Genomic DNA, 17,567 nt, shown 5'->3' with positions numbered 1-17,567 from the left:
GGTTAAGGAGGTGAAAGGGCAAGAAGTAAACTAGCTTCAGACCCAGTGTTCATCTGTTCTGTGGTGCTGTTCCACATGGAGTTCCCGCTATCAAGTTAAAACTAATTTAACTACCACAAGTTATTCTTGTTTGTATTTTTTTTATCAAAAGTCCTTTCAGTAAAACTGAACTGTGTTCAAAATGTTTTGAGAACAATTGATTGGTCTTGTTTCCATGACAGCATGACACAAGATTTGCAGTAATCCTCCTCTACTACCTTAGTAGAGAGCCCTGATGTATAATCTACAGTCACTGTTACCCCTTAGCTCTGATTCTACTGTGACACTTGGTTGTTGAAAGGCGGTCATCTACCGTTGCAGTTGACTGCAACAGGTTTGAGTTACATCATCCTCACCCAACGGTCACTCTTTGTTTGTGTCGGTTCACACAGGTGCCCAAATTTGATGATATTCTGATGCATCCTGGAGTGTCCTTGCCTCATCCCATCGTCTTGTCGATACCAGTGAAGCATCCTTATCTGTCACCATGACGACAGCTGCTCTTTCCCTTCCAAGCATGGCCGTCCCCTCCTTGTGCTCACTCCTCCTCAGCCCAGATTGGTTTATAATCCCCCGTAGCTGCCTCAGTGAGGCGTCATGGATGTGGGCTTGTGCACAGGTTGTGGAGGGCAGTGGGAGCTGCTGAGTGTCAGGATACAAGCAAATGCACACTCGCACACAATCTGCTGTTTCTCAAAAATAAGAAAGGCAGCTCGTGCATTAGAAATAGCACCACGCTGCCCTAGAACCCACACAATAAAATAAACCATGTGTTATTACGGACGATAAAAACAGTTTGATTTAATGTAATAAGCTGAATACAGGGGTCCAAATAAAGAGAAAGCAGCTAATGTTATACCCATGCATGTGACATCCTTGTCTCCAGGCCTTTGATAAGTCCTTACCTTGAGCTTAAGCGTCACCTGTCAGGGTTAGTTAGCCCTGGCTGCTCTGTCTACAGCCCCGGGGAATGAATGCATGGCTAGTTCTGGACCGCAGAATCCAGATGAACACTACTGTGGAGGGAACACAATTTCAGGAAATATGCCAGGAATGCACAGACAAAGTTAATGTATACGAAAATAAATGTGTGACTGCTCATGTGTATACATATATATATATATATATATGTGTATATATGTATGCAAGTGTGTGTAGCTGTCAAGGCTGTGAAGCTAGGTTGTCAGTGTGATGGATGGTGAAGCTGTAGATGGATGGATGATGTCAGACTCGGGTCTGTCTCTGGAACATCGTCTGCTGTCTCATGTTCTTTAATGAGAACAACCTTTAGCTCCTCCAAGTCCTCCAAAGAATACTCATCGCCCTGCTGGGCTTCAGTGCTTCTACCTGACTCATGCATATCGCTTGGTGCTTTCTGTATGTGCTCATATGGCTGCCCGGCGTAAATGTTTATTTGCAGGGTTTTAGGATGTTCTCATTACTTATTCATGATGTTGTAATCGATCAGTTAGACGTGATGAGTCATCCGTCCGTGTTTTGTTGATGACTGTTCTGCAGATAAGACAACAAGCTCTAGTTACTGCATGAAGGAAGAGACGTTATCCCTTCACGTTTGTCTGCTTCACAGTGTTTAGATTACATTAAAATTTGTAATTATTATAATGCCATAATGAGTCAATTATATCCGTATGGAACGGTGTCTGAACACTGTGTTGTTTCTCCTCTAATGGTTCTGTCTTTTATTTTTGTGCGTGTGTTGTTTCTGTTTTGTTGGTCTGGGTTGGCTGTTGTGTTCTATTTGCTTTGCAGTCCCTAAACTGCCAATAGACCCTTGCTTTGAGGATGTGTATTTGCATCAATTAGTAATCCGAGTGGGCCCAACAACAAGGATTCACACAAATTGAAGCCAGAACGAGAGCGTTACTGTGTTAAAATTTGATTCCTATTAAGATGAGTCTTTATTTTATTGATAATCATCTCCATGTTCACCGCTCGCGCCTGTTTTCAGTGTTTACATGCAGCCTCGTGTCGTCAGAATAAAACAAAGGGCATGCCCTGTCTCTCCCTCTAATTTCTTTAGTTGATAAGTGGAGGTTCGGTTGTCAATGCTGAGGCGGTATGGGACCATGTGACCATGGCGGATCGGGAGTTGGCGTTTAAGGCTGGTGATGTCATCAAGGTGCTGGACGCCTCCAACAAAGACTGGTGGTGGGGCCAGATTGACGAGGAGGAAGGATGGTTCCCTGCCAGCTTTGTACGGGTGAGTTAGGAGCAGCCAACAGTTGTAGACACAACAGATACCCTCACACTTAGAGACGGTACAGACAGAATACATGCCCAGACACACAGAAAATAAACCAATATGGCTTCATGTCCACAGACAAACAGTTTAACTAACTTTTTTAAATGCAAGAACAGTAAAAGATGCGCAGGAGCCCCCGTGCTCCTGATTAAATTATGTTTACACTCAATGCATTTCTGGATGATCACACAAACTGTGGTTGTTTACTTGTGTTGCTTTCTATTTGTAACTGTTGAATGGTGGGCCCCATGTGGAAAAAAACTTACAGCCATAACATTATGACTACTTACATTTGTCAGAACACAATGTTCCGCCGGGGAGAACAGCATCCTGCCACTCACATGAGAGCTACTTGGATACCACTGTAAAATTGTTGAAGACCATTCTAGCCTCCCACAAAGCAACACACACACACACACACATACACACATGCTTGATTGTTGCAGCCCCTTTTGAAAACAAAAAAACGAACAAACAAAAAAACATGACAAAAAGCCTCATCGAGCTGTTCATCTGGCTTTTAAACTCACGCGGTACAAATTAGCAGGACGTAAGCCTAAATAACAAAGGGCTGCGTGATAAAGGCTCAAAATTATTGGAGACTCTCTCCAGTAAATTTTCAGTAATAATGTAGTTTTTAGCATTATAGCAAAAATAATTAAATAAATGGATAACTTAAAGGTTTTATCTTTGATTGCAGATTGCAGTTATTTTTTACCTACAAACAAAAAAGAGGGTTTTATTTTCCATTTTTGGTTTCTATGACCTGCTGTACTTGACGAGCGTGCATCTTTTGGTCCAAAGGCCTTGCAACAGAGAGGTCACCAAGTTGAATGGAAGTAAAATATGCTAGATTGTGTTGTCTTTGTAACTTTTCGATGAAAGTGCAATGTAAGTGCCTGATAAAAAAAAATCATACTTTATTCAGTAAACTTATAACTCTCCTGCACAATCTGTACAATGCACTGTTTCCTAATAAAACTGCTGTCAGACCTAAAGATCAGCAAAACAAACTTTAAAATATCTGTATAGGCATTAAAAGCTCAATCAAACAGCATGCAACAGCACTGGCACTTTTAAAAGGTCTTCTTGTTCTACGTGCACGTGGTGATTGACCCTTGGAAGGTCTTTTAATGTCCTAACGTGTTTGTTAGGGGAAAAGTTGACCATCTCAATAAACTGCTTAAAAATACTATTTTTTAAATTATTCTCAATAAATTAATCGGTCTTAGTGCTATCTTTGCTTGAAATAAAAATATTGAATTCAAATAACTTTTTAGAAATGTTTGACTTTTTAAGGGCTTTTAGTTTTAGAAAATAACAGTTTACTTAAAAAGTGACCAAATGTTTAATTTATGGCATTCCTGCAGTACACCCAAAATGACTTTTTTGAAAAAAAATTCAACAATTGTAAGACCCTCCAGATCAGTTGGTTTTTGGTCAAACTTACATAATTTATGTCACTCAGTCCGAGTTTTTTAATTTTTTTTTTTTTTTTTTTACTTTATTTAATTTTTTCTCTAAAACTCTACATAGGCATGATGCCAATTTCTGTTTCATTTTGGCTTTTACTGACCCAGATATATTATCATCTGCTGCAGCCCTATACGTCCACTTCTGTCGTCCTGCTACTGGTAAAGTCAAGGGGAGTAAGCCGTTCTGAGCCATGTAGCTCCTGATTCTGCAACCTGCACGCACGTGGAACAGCTTTTTGTGCTAAATGTTCACTTGTGCAACATGCAAGTGTCTTTTTCCTCTTTACAGCCAAACTAAAACTTTGTCGAATGAGATGAGAGTCAGAAGTCCACAGCAACATGCATCCGGGAAAGACACGTCTCAGTAAACTCACTAAAAACTCACTACGGACTCAGTCAATTTTTTTAGTGGCTCTCAAACATAAAAACAGATGACCACCTACTATATAAAATACAATAACATAAAAATATACTAAAAGTAAAAAATGGGGGAGTGGTGGTGCAGAGGTTAGAGAAGGTGGGCCTGTGGTCGTGAGGTCACCGGTTCAACTTCCTGGACTGACAACATCAAAATGTGGGTGGGAAAGGTGAAACACCCCTTCCTGCCTCCACCCTCATTTGCCCCACTTTGGGCCCTTGAGCAAGGCCCTTAACCCCCACCCTCTGCTTCCCTGGGTGCCCTAGATGGCAGCTCTCTGCTCCACACAGAGGGTTGTGGTAGCTCGGTGTCTGTGGTTGTCAGGAAGGACATCCGGCGTAAAAACAATAGCCAAGTCTTTGTGCGAGTTAGTTCACTGTGGTGACCCCTGTAGAAGGGAGCAGCTGAAAGAAGAAAACATTTTAATAATTAAAAAATATTGGGATAGAGGTAAAAAAACATTACTAAGAGGACCAAAGTTCATGCTCATTTTTTGCGCTGAGACATTTCATCCGTCATCTAACGGACTGCCCCAGAGGCCATCTTAGCACGAGCAAACTGTTTTTTTTTTTTTTTTTCCATTCTAGAGTATGATGTTGGTGGAGAATCAGTTTTGTTTGGTGGTTCCTCAGATTGAAGAAGTCCTATGGATGACGGACAAAACGAAACGTCTCAGCACAAAAAAGAAACCTTCCAGATGACCTGACTGAGCATGAATGCATTACTTTATGATACTGTATAATAATAACGGGATCAAAAAATGTATTTACAATTGATTTTCACTAGTGGTGGGCACAGCTAACCAAAAGGTTAGCTTTGTTATATTTTATATTCTATATGCCATACTCTATATTCCATATTCCACCGACTAAAAAAATATTAACTTTGCTAATGCTAAACCACTAAACTCGTTTACAAAAATCCCTGGAAGCTAACGCTAAACCGCTGACATGTCAGACGACAGTCACCCAGTCAGCATCACACGCCTTTGTCTCCTGTTGAAGCTGTGTCGATCAATCACGTCTCGTCACGTGTACACATAGTAAGCCAATAACGTGCCTAACCGACTCTTCGAGACACACCGAAAACAAACGGGAACAAGCCCGTGAAATTTGTTGGCAGACTTAAAAGTAGGCAAAAATCTAATTTAGCGGATGCTAATTCTGCTAGTGGTTTCCAAAGTTAGGGCAGCACGGTGGCGCAACTGGTAGAGCTGCTGCCTCTCAGCGAGCAGGTCCCCGGTTCAAATCCAGGTCCAGAGACCTTTCTGGGTGGAGTTTGCATGTTCTTTCCGTGCATGCGTGGGTTTTCTCCAGGTACTCCAGTTTCTTCCCACAGACCAAAAAACATGCATGTTAGTCTGATTGGTAACTCTAAATTGTCTCAAGGTGTGAGTGAGAGAGTGAATGGTTGTTTGTCTCGTTTGTCTCTATGTGGCCCTGTGATGGACTTGCGACCCGTCCAGGGTGTACCCCGCCCCTCACACAGTGATTGCTGGACATGGGCACCGGCGACCCCCGTGACCCAAAATGGAAGAAGTGGGTAAAGATAATGGATGGATGGATGGTTTTTGCACCTGTGTGCAGCCCACATGTGCAGGGAGACTCTCCCTCCGCTCTCTGCCGCCCACACATTTCTGCTCTGCTGAAGCAGCTCCGTGAAGGGTTAACCCTTTGCTGTCCAGATGCACCTTTTGTCTTCCAACTTAAAATTCAAAGTACGTCACATTGTAAAATCGTCATAATCACAGAATATAAAAGTGTTAAAAGTTATTTTTAATTATTTTAGAACTTCTATGTTCAGTTGTTACAGTGTATTTGATCAAGAAGTACATTTCTTTTCCATGCAGCAGAGCTGCGTGAAGGGTTAACCCTTTGCTGTCCTGCTGCGCTTCTCTTCTCTACAATTTAATTTTAAATACTGTAACATTTTAAATAAACAATCCTTGAATAAATTGTTTCCTTAAAATATTACAGTGTTTAAATTTAAATTGTTTATTCACACAGAAGGAGGGAGATTGGGAGTGAAACTTGAACTTGGACTACCGTATCCCTACTTTGCGGTTTTTCACTTATCGCGGGGGGCGTGGTCTCCTAAACCCCGTGATAAACGAGGGACTACTGCACCAGTCTTATCGTTGGCTATGACTACCATTATACACTGACAAGTGCAAAACCTGCTTTTAACTTGGTGCTTTGCTACGTGTGTCACCGTGTACCTAAGGTTAACGCATTCCTAGACCTGTCACAATACACAATAAATCAATTAATCGCATGATAAATTGAAATTATCAACCTTATTTTCATTTATCGGCTTTATCGTTTCTTCGTGTCTCTCTCTACTGAAGACACTGGATGACAAAAGGCTCAACTCCGGTACTCTTCATTGATCCCTCCCTTTCTCTTTAAAATCCATTTTAACCGTCCAAAACTGCATTTTTGGATCGTTAAAAGCAGCTAAGCTGAGAAGCTAAGCTACAAGCTAAGCTAAGCTAACAGGCCGGCCTTGGGGACAAAACCTCCGTCTTGCAGGGCTTTAACAGACTACTCGAGTAATCGACAGGTCGATTTGTAGGACATCTATCGAGTTTTTAAATTTCACATTGAGTATTCGCAGTGACATCATTGCGTCACGTGATCCACACCGGGCTACTAGTAGAAGCTACCAAATGGATTCCTCCCAGCAGATGGACTGAGCGGAACAGGCCCAGTCTTGGCAAACTGGTAGAAATTCATCAGTAGTCTGGAAATATTTCACTAAAGATGAATCTTCCGGTTCAACTACCGTAAGGAAACAGAAAATGAATCAACTTCCTGACTGTTTGGAGCTCGTTGCGAACCGGTGTTATACCATATTCTGTGACCACCGTATATTGGGACCGTAGGGGACGGTGTTGCATGCACTGTTGCAGGTCACAGAATATGGTGTACCACCGGGTACAATCGATCGAACCAGAACCAGCTTCCTCTGACCTTGTTTCACAAACAAAAAGCAAAAAATATTAATCTCTAAACCTATAAAAAAAACTATAAGCATATTAATCTCTAAAACTAAACCTAATGCGCACCACAGTAGGCAGTGGTGCGGGGTGGTCGTCCGCCCCACTGTTTTTAGTTTTGTTTTTTACGTGCCACACGTTTCTTTCACTTTTGCAGCTTAATAATAATAACTAATAGTTTTGGTTTTTCTGTGACTTATTTGCAGTTTGATAAATGGTAGGAGCATAATATATGCTCCCAATGTTTTGATGGTCCTTTTTTTTTGTTGTAAATAATAAATGACGTTGTTTTGCGGTTTTATTTTTTATTTTATTTTATTTTCATCTTGAGATCATATGACGTCATCAACTACTCAAGTTCTACTCGAGTAGTATTATGTTAATGTCAAGTTTAAAAATTATGTAGTCGTTCAACCCCTACCATCTTGTCGAAGCTCCAAAGTTCACGGCTGAATCCCGTGCCTTCGTGTAACAAGTTGTTTTTCTCCGCAAAAAGCAGCTAAGAACTTGTTTACTGTTTTTTTATTAAAAGCTTTGTGTGAAAAACGCTATGCTAAAGAGCTCAAACCACACCGAGCGTCCGCCAGTTTGAGAACCAAAGAAAGGAAGGCGAGACAGCCCATGTCATGTCAAGGGGCTTCCCTCCTGTTTTTCTTAAAGAGACACGCTGCTCGCTCCCTCACTATCTATCCTTAGGTTTAAACAGTCTTATACTGCCAATTGGTGGTCGAAAAAAGGTACTACATGCAAAACAAATTAAACTTTTCTTCTTAAATTTAACAATAATTATTAATTATTGTCAAATTTCAAACAATATTATCATTTATCGCAATAATTTATGAGTCAATTAATCACCCAGTAAAATTTGTTATCGTGACAGGCCTACGCATTCCCGACATCTTCTTGTATTACCTAGGGTATGTAAATATGTCATACCATCATATAAATTACACATACATGTTAATAAATGTACCTTTCAGGTTCTCAGTGAAGTACACAGTCACTTTGAGTTCCACTATACAATCCCCAATGGTGCATAAGTTCAAATTGTACCATGTGGGAATAAAATGTACTTTTTCAGTATTCCTTAGTTTTTGACTGTATATGCCGCAGCCTTAGATTTCACTTCACAATCACTTCAAATCAAATAGTCTGTTCCCCTCGTCCAGGTACAACACTCTTTTAGCCAATCTTTAATCCATTACATGAACAGTCTGAGGTATGATAGTGGGAAAAGTACACAATATTTGTATGTGATTATAATGTTATGGCTGCACGTTAAAGGTTTGACACCATGAATTAGGTTTTCAAAATTTTCTGCTGAAAGTTTCAACTTACTCTTAAGTTGGTTAAAATATTTCGTGCAACTCTGATCTACATGTTGGATTTGTGGTTTTTTTGGGAACAACACAAGGCACATTTCTCATGGCACTGCCCATAATTCAATGATGGACAAGGAGATGTCAAGTATAGAGAAATCAATCTTTTGATTTATAAAATATTTCCATATTCACATGGTATGAGTAATTCAGCGAGAGAGGATGGATACAGTAGATGTCATTAAAGCAATCTTTATTGTTTGTGTTCTCTAAAAATGTATCACACACTCTAAACTTGGATAGGATATATACTTTCTTATGTTTGTTTATTTATTTAAGGATTATTTAACCAAAGGTTAGAAGACTTGCTGTAGGGGGACCTTTCTCACAGTAGCAGTCTCCCTCCCCCCACTCCTGACACTTCTCATGGTCATTCCCACCTGTCCACCCTTCCATATTCACTCCTGAGAGGGCAGCGCAGACAGGCTGACTGTCAACCAAAAAGTATCTCTCTTTTCTGTCATTCTCTCTCTCCAAGGTGGAACCCCACCCTCCTCAGCCCCAAACAAAACAGGTTTTCTATATCAACCCCATAGCAACTCCACGGTTCCAAAACACCACGTCAAAGGTGCGTTCTTTCCAGCTTCATCAACCCATCCAGCCTGCCCGATCACCCGCCCGCTCTGGTCTGTCCACGCAGCGTACCCTCCAACATTCCCAAGCATTAATGTGCCCATGACGTTATCTCATCTTTCCTCAAAGGGAGGGTCGATGGAGAGGCTAAACTGAGGAGTCAAAAGTAAAGACTGTGACTCTTAATGACCTACAGGAAACAAAATCTACAAAACACCAAAGATTTTTTTGAAGGATTATTTTTTAAATCCCAATAAGGATCATTGTTACGAATGTGAACCATTTTTCTCAGTACTTTATTTACTATTGACTCTGACGATTTTTTTCAGCCTTAGCGCTGCACTACCAGTTCTCGTCTGCAGTCAGTGCTCAACCACCTATCACTCTGCTTTTCTGCGGCGTTACATTTCCCATCTTGTGTTTGGCATTCTACCCGTCGGTTCTTTGATGTTATCTTGGCAAACTGTGTGTTGTCAGGTGTGGGCTGCTGGCCATCTGAAACCACACTCACATCTTTGGAGTGAGAGTGGAATAAGCTTAATTTGTGAATCTGTGTGTGCGTTTGTGTGTGTTAGAGAGTGCTCAATCTTATGAGAAGATTATGAGCTGAGCATATGTGTCATAGAGGAAGTGTAAAACACACAGAACATACTGGTGGAAATTTAATGTGTAAATATCTTTTATGACATGGTGAGCTAAGAGTTCTTGTCCAAACTATCAGAAACTTTGTCAACATGTTTTTTTGTAAAATTAGTTCATGTATTTAGTAGGGATGCACAATATTGGATTTTTGGCCCATATCCGATATGTTAAAATTTATTTGGCCGATAATCGATGTCGATATTTTATATACTTTCCTTTGTCAGAACAGCCATATGCATAGCACTTTAACTTCTATTAAATGAAAAGTGTCTCACTTGTGGAGGTTTGTTCCAGGTTCCTAGCTGCAGTGTGGGATCCTCTGCACGTAAAAAGGCTATCCTTCCTGCAAGATTGCAAAGTTTTTGTCTATCCATTGTGCCGTAAGACTAATCATGCTAACAGGGCTAACATGATGTCCAAATGTCTGTGGTAAAACTCACCCAAGTGCTATCGGCTATTAGCCTCTCAATGACGTCGGAAATGACGTCTTGTAACTTGGGTAAGGCTACGTTGGAAAAATATCTCCGACTGGGGACGATGTAGCGAGGCTCAACATAGTCCAAAAATCGTCGGAATCTGACATCATCAACAACGGAGAAAAAAAAAACGTCCACACCGCTGACATTTTGAATTTTCCTCTCCGCTGTGAGATTAGGTATGCGCACACGACGTCATCACGTTGTGCTGCCACTGCAGGCGTCCTTGTCACTGGATTGTCGTACAAAAACAGCGCCTTTTATATCAATGAGTTATTTTGATGGAATAGCCGATGTCCGATATTTAACTTTAACGCTAATATCGGCTGATACCGATACCGTGCCGATAATATCGTGCATCCCTAGTATTTAGAGTGTATGTGTGTGTGTGTGCATCCATGCTCATGCTAAAGACTGTCTTTGGTGCAGGATTTGTGCGTGTGGGAATAGGCTGTGGGAATATTGTGATACTAACATCTAAAAGCAAAACGATTTGTAATTATATTTGAATCTGTCCATCGAAACCTGCTTTTCATCAGATTTATGCACTTAAAGCTGTGGAGAGCACATTTCTCATTGAGTGGTTTGTGTGTGGGTGTGTTTGAATGTGTTTGTCCTCAGCTGTGGGTGAACCAGGAGGACGGAGGGGCAGAACCAGTCGAGGGGACCAGCGAGGTTCAGAACGGGCACCTGGATCCAACCAATGACTGCCTGTGTCTGGGCTCGCCCCTCCAAAACCGGGACCAGATGAGGGCTAACGTCATCAATGAGATCATGAGCACAGAGAGACACTACATTAAGCACCTCAAGGACATCTGTGAGGTAGTAAACATGTGTACATACATACACACACACACAATAATGAGACATGCTGCTCAGGGCTCCATCTTATTACACTTAATAAGAGCAGAGACGTAGTAAATTGTAAGAAAATGAATCAACTGGAGCAGGTGTAAAAAGCAAAGCTGCATTTTGTCATGCTATTGAGAATTTGTAACACTCCCACAGTCACACTTAAAGTCCCAGCATGTTTTTATACTCTGGATTAAAACACAGTTTTAATAAATTTCTCGTTATGTAAGATGCAAAACAACGTGAGTTTTACACAGTGCACCTTGCAGTGTTTATCACGATCAAATATGTTAAAGCGTAAAGCTAAAATGTACGCCGAATAAAACGTCACCTCGCTGTGCTTCTTATTTAAATTATTTTGAGAGAACTTTTACAACTTTTAAATTGCTTTAACAAAATCATTCAACTAGAATATAACGTAAAGAGTAAAACTCTATAAATAGTTTTCCATAACACAGTTACATCTGTGAAAAGCTATAGATATTTCAACTATCTCATTTGTAAAGAGTTGGCACAAAAGAGCAGAAGTGGTAGCATCGTGAGGGGGCAGCAGTGTTATCAAGTCACTGACGTTGTCCTGTAGACACACTGTACGACAAAACCAGCCGTTGACAGAGTTTAACAGGTTACACTGTGGGTTTACAGGAGGCCAGGTCATCATATTGTACAAGTTCATGGCACGTCAGGTGCATAGATTCCATAATGGCCTGAACCAATTCAATTCAACTCAGTTTATTTCTATAGCACCAAGACACAACAGAAGTCATCTCAGGGCACTGAACAGAAACGTTCATATAAAAATAATAATTTAACAAAATTTATCTGAGGAGCAGACTGCTTCGAGTTTAACTCCATCACAGAACTCTCATCTTGAGCAAGCATGAAGGCGACAGTGGAAAAGAAAAACTCCCTCATGAGGAAGAAACCTTTAGCAGAACCAGGCTCAGGACAAGTGGCAATCTGCTTCCACCTGCTGGGTTTGAGAGGAACAGATACACAATGGCAGGTAGAATCACATGTTAAGATACAAATGAAAATTATTCAATTTTCAAAATTAATTTAAGGAAATCAGGTCAGTTTGTCCTCCAGTAGTCTAAGCCTATGGCAGCATGACAAGCCAACCCTAACTATAGGATTTATCAAAAAGAAAAGTCTTAATCCCAGTCTTAAAACTGGACAATGTGTCACAGACAGAAACTGGAAGTTTGTTCCACAAGAGAGGAGCCTGATAACTGGAAGATCTTCCTCCCATTCTGCTTTTGTAAATTCTAGGAACCGGAAGTAAGCCTGCAGTCTGAGAGCAACGTGCTCTGTTAGGAAAATATGTATATATATGAATTCTAATATAAGCTGGAGCTAGGTTGTTGAGGGCTTTGTAGGTTATAAGTAAGATATTGAATTCAATTCTGGATTTGACAGGGAGCCAATGGAGAGAAGCTAAAACTGGAGAGATATGATCTCTCCCACTAACTCCAGTTAAGACTCTGGCAGCAACATTTTGGATCAGCTGAAGACATTTTAAAGACGTATTTGGACATCCAGATAATAAACCATTGCAATAGTCCAGTCTAGACGTGACAAATGCATGGACCAGTTTTTCTGGATCATTTTTAAATAAGATGTTTCTAATCTTAGTGATACTACGCAGGTGGAAGAAGGCTGTTCTAGTGACGTTTTTAATGTAGGGGATAAAAGACATGTCCTGATCAAAAATAACTAGTAGGTCGTATGGGCATCCACACGAGACGTGAAGGTTTTGGTCATCCAGAACAGACTCGAAGAGAGGATCTTCATATTGTGTACCCAGTATTATAGAACCACGTGGATTTTTACAACAACTTGCATCATCCTGCACCATGTCTCAGTGACAACACTTAGACCAAGGGCGTCAGAAGCATCCGTAATGTGGGGGGGGGACACAATGATGTGTGTAGGTGTGTGTGTGTGCGCGCGTGTACGTGTGAGCGCATGTTAAAAAAAGGTGTTCACTAGTGAACAAAAAAGCAGCATTTCACCTAGATTTCCTTTAATTCCACACATTTAAAACATGTTTCTCACCAAGTTTGTGTAAATTCATCTGTGGATTTTAAAGACATTTTAACTTTAATACACTTTAATACAGAGCATCAGATCGACACTATTTGTCTTATAGAGAAATAAAAAACATCACCACTGGACTTTTTTACTTGTGTTCAACACTCCTCATCTAAATGATGTTTCTCTTGACGCTTGAGGACAATAAGGTGTGGGGTTTTAAAGACATTTCAGCTTTGATGCACCTGAACACACAGCGTCTCTTACACCTGCAGCGTCTTACAGCGTCACAGTTACTGCTAAGCTAACATGCTACAGACGTAGCGCTGCACTCAAGCATCCTCCTAACATGAATATATGTTTATGATCAACCCCCTGGTCAACCACTGCCCGCACTAAGCTGCTAAACTGGCGAGCGAGTAACACAGGTACCTCCACCTCCTCCACCTGTGCGCGTTTTCTGCCGAGGCAGGAGGCAGGAAGGGACGGTGGAGAGTTGGAGGTAACCAGGAAAACCTGGAGAGGAGTTTTAGTGGCTTGAGTATTATCCTATTAATCAAGTGAAATGGAATCGTTCACGAAGAAAGAGAAACTGCGTCGCCTGCACTAAAGTTTTAATGTAAAAGTGTGTGGGGGGGGGGGGGGGGGTCCAAATGAACGTTTTTTTAATGAGGGGGGACTTGTCCCCTTCACATAATGGTTGCGACGCCTATGACTTAGACTAAATGTCACCGTCACTGGCTGTACCCCTCAAAAGTTAAGTCAACAAAGAAGAGCAAAAGAAAAAAGGAAATAAAAGAATGGGTGAAGTCACAACAATTTGGTATTTCTAAATCTACCACCTGGGTAATACTGAAATACCAGCTAGTACACGACTAATTCTTCAGTTCCAGCAGCAGCACGAGTGTGTATGTAATAAAACAGATAAGTCATCTATTTCTCTTTGGATGCTTTCTCATGTACGTTTTTGCTTATCTCATCATCTGTTCTGATCCTTTGTATGCCCTTGTTTGTACAGTGAATGAAGCGTAATGTTTAAAAATAGTTGCAATAAAGCATAAATTTCACCTCCTCTCCTTGCTAGTCCAAGCACGCTGCATTCTACATCGCCTTTTCTTGTCCTAACCTTTTTCCACAGCGCCTGTCATGTAGTATACAGTGTTTAATTCAGAAATCAATTGTATGGAGAAAAAAAATGCTAAGACCTGGAGAGATGTAAAATCAGTGAATATGATTACTTGGATTACTTGACATCTTGATATTGTCACAGAATGTGACGTTTTATGACCTTTAGCCTGACGTTAACTGCCTCTCATGTTGTTGCAGGGTTACCTGCGCCAGTGTAGGAAGCGTGTGGACATGTTTAATGACGACCAGCTGAAGGTTATCTTTGGAAACATTGAGGACATTTTTCGCTTCCAGATGGGTTTTGTTAGAGATCTGGAGAAACAGTACAACACAGAGGAACCACACCTCTCTGAAATTGGGCCATGCTTTTTAGAACACGTGAGTATTTTCTGTTTTTGTTTATTATTTAGGAAAGTGACACAAAAGATGAAATCCCACTGTTTATCTATCAGCAGCTACAGTAGTCCCTCGTTTATCGCAGGGGATCCGTACCCTGAAGCCCCGCGATAAGTGAAAAACTGCGAAGTAGGAATAGTAGTACAAGTAGTGAGTGGGGGGAGTGGTGGCGCAGAGGCTAGAGAAGATGGGCCTGTGATCAGAAAGTTGCAGGTTCAACTCCCGGTACCATCAACATCAACATGTGGGTGGAAAAGTTGAAACACCCACACCTGTCTCCACCCTCACTTGCCCCACCCTGGGCACCTGAGCAAGGCCTTCAACCCCCACCATCTGCCTCCAAAAACAGGTCTCTGTTGAAAATGAGTTTTAGTGACTCATTGCGACTACCTGTCTGTATATCCATCCATCCATCCATTTTCTTTACCCGCTTATTCCATTTTGGGTCATGGGGGTCGCTGGTGCCCATGTCCAGCAATCACTGTGCGAGGGGCGGGGTACACCCTGGACGGGTCGCAAGTCCATCACAGGGACACATAGAGACAAACGAGACAAACAACCATTCACTCTCTCACTCACACCTAAGGACAATTTAGAGTTACCAATCAGCCTAACATGCATGTTTTTGGACTGTGGGAGGAAACCGGAGTACCCGGAGAAAACCCACGCATGCACGGAGAGAACATGCAAACTCCACCCAGAAAGGCCCCTGGACCGGGGTTTGAACCAGGGACCTGCTCGCTGAGAGGCAGCAGCTCTACCAGTTGTGCCACTGTGCTGCCCCTGTCTGTATATATAAAGGGTAAATGAAAAAAAGCAAGTAGTAGTTTATTTTAGTATATATATATATATATATATATATATATATATATATATATGTATATTCTATACATTTTTTCTAAACTCTAAACGCTCTAAAAGAGCACAGAATGTCATGATTTCAGCTCTCTGCCTCCTCTGCTCCCAGCCACCTGCAAGCTCGGCCACGCCCACTTTTCCACTCTGCATGTTGAACAGCTGATCAGCTGCAGCAGGAAGCTTATCCTGCAGTGTGGGCTGCACAAATGTGCAGCATGTGCTAAATAATTTTAAATAATTTATTTTAAATAAAAATTCCAAGCCAATCGTGCGGCTCATCCATCAATCAGCCAATTGTGTGTCATGTCCACTCTTCTTTTAAAAAACCGCAATAGCAAGTCTGCGATAAATAAACCGCGAAGTAGCGAGGGACTACTGTAATCATTTTGTTGTATTATCAAAAGACCGTAGCTAAATTAAATTAGTACATTGAGACAACATTTAAATGTTCCTTACTAATGGCCTGCAATGATTGAATGTGATTTTCTTTTTATGTCAAAATGAATCATTCTATCCATTCTGCTGTCCGATCACACATCTTTGTAATTTTACACCACAGCAAGATGGTTTTTGGATCTATTCCGAATACTGTAACAACCACTTGGATGCCTGTATGGAGCTAAGCAAACTGATGAGGGACGGCAGGTACCAGCACTTTTTTGAGGCTTGCCGTCTCCTCCAGCAAATGATCGACATCGCCATAGATGGCTTCTTGCTCACACCGGTTCAGAAAATCTGCAAATATCCTCTCCAGCTGGCTGAGCTTCTTAAGTATACTGCACAGGAGCACAGGTACAGTCTACTTTGGTCAAGATGACATTTAATCTATAATATTTGTTGCTATTTTTATGGTGATTTATTGGTTAAAAGAGAATGTGGTACTGATGCATCACTGTGTTCAAGATGCATTGTGCTGCAATGCAGCTCTTGCAGGTGTAGTAATCTATATTTGAACTGAAATAAATGTTTTACTGTTTAATCATGTCTTCGTGTTGTACAAAAAATGCTCAAATTTGTAGCAATAAATAATGATTTGTGTACTGCACGCATCAGATATAAAATGAAACGGAGCTTTCTCTGCTACGTGCTGTGAGCTTAATTCTATGTTTTTCTAAAAACATGGAACATTAAAGAAGCTGAGTGCAAATTGTAAACATTTGCACATGTGCTCTCATGCACATATATATATGTAAGTGAGCATTCGGTTGTGCAAACTCATGCGCGTGAGCACACAGACAAACAGTGCGAGTAATTCAGCGTGTCTCCGCCAGCTCCAGGTCATTCACAAACCAAGCATTCTCAGCCAGAGAGGGACAGGTGCCAGCTCTGCCAGAAAGACCTGCCAGATCTCAGTGTTTCACTGTTGGAGAGCTGCGGAGAAGCTGCCACATATAGGCCTGTCTCACTTATACGCACAACGCTGACACACACGCGCACGTCAGCTTCCAAAGTGAGGATTGGATCCATCGCACATCTAAGCCAGAGGGATAAATCCAGCTCAGTTAGCATAGAGGCTGTCAGACTTAACTGTGAATAAAGAGATGGCTGGTTCAAATTAAATAGGCTGTGTGCTAATTTGACTGTATTCCAATGGACTTACCTCCGTTTATTACCCCTATCTTTAATAGGCTGTTCTCTATCATTCACTAAGGCAACTTTGTATGTCTTTGAGTGGCTGAGTCCAAGACTATAACTTTAGGCCTATCACTGTGAAGTGATTACATATACATTGTGTCTGCAGTGACTATCGATATGTGGCAGCAGCTTTGGCTGTGATGCGGAACGTCACTCAACAGATCAATGAGAGGAAGAGGAGGTTGGAGAACATTGACAAGATCGCCCAGTGGCAAGCATCAGTTCTCGACTGGGAGGTAAGTGAGAAAAAAAAAGAAGCTTCTTCTCAGTCCAAACTGTAGTGTTTTTAGTATTTTATTCACAAACTTGAACAAATATGTATTATCAGTGTTAAGACTTTAGGGCAGGGCTATTCAACACAACTGCTCGGGGGGCCACAGTTTCTGAAAGCCAGCAGCTCA

At 41.3% G+C, this 17,567-nt stretch overlaps 1 protein-coding gene across 2 annotated transcripts in view; it reads left to right on the top strand.

Annotated features, from left to right (window-relative positions):
* Nucleotides 1-17,567, top strand: part of LOC119408556 (rho guanine nucleotide exchange factor 9) — a 38,226-nt gene that overhangs the window by 3,080 nt on the left and 17,579 nt on the right. Inside the window, exons 2-7 of one of the 2 annotated variants that reach the window (XM_037675399.1) lie at nt 2,081-2,260; nt 9,051-9,140; nt 10,885-11,085; nt 14,476-14,655; nt 16,091-16,323; nt 17,273-17,402. In XM_037675399.1, coding sequence (XP_037531327.1) covers nt 2,081-2,260; nt 9,051-9,140; nt 10,885-11,085; nt 14,476-14,655; nt 16,091-16,323; nt 17,273-17,402 — 1,014 coding nt within the window. The remainder of the gene's footprint in view (nt 1-2,080; nt 2,261-9,050; nt 9,141-10,884; nt 11,086-14,475; nt 14,656-16,090; nt 16,324-17,272; nt 17,403-17,567) is intronic. The other variant, XM_037675400.1, reaches the window with a different exon arrangement.

This window comes from Nematolebias whitei, chromosome 4 (assembly GCF_014905685.2).
Source record: "Nematolebias whitei isolate Nwh7 chromosome 4, NemWhi1, whole genome shotgun sequence".
In the NCBI taxonomy this organism is placed as follows: domain Eukaryota; kingdom Metazoa; phylum Chordata; class Actinopteri; order Cyprinodontiformes; family Rivulidae; genus Nematolebias; species Nematolebias whitei.
This window is presented reverse-complemented; position numbering and strand designations above follow the sequence as displayed.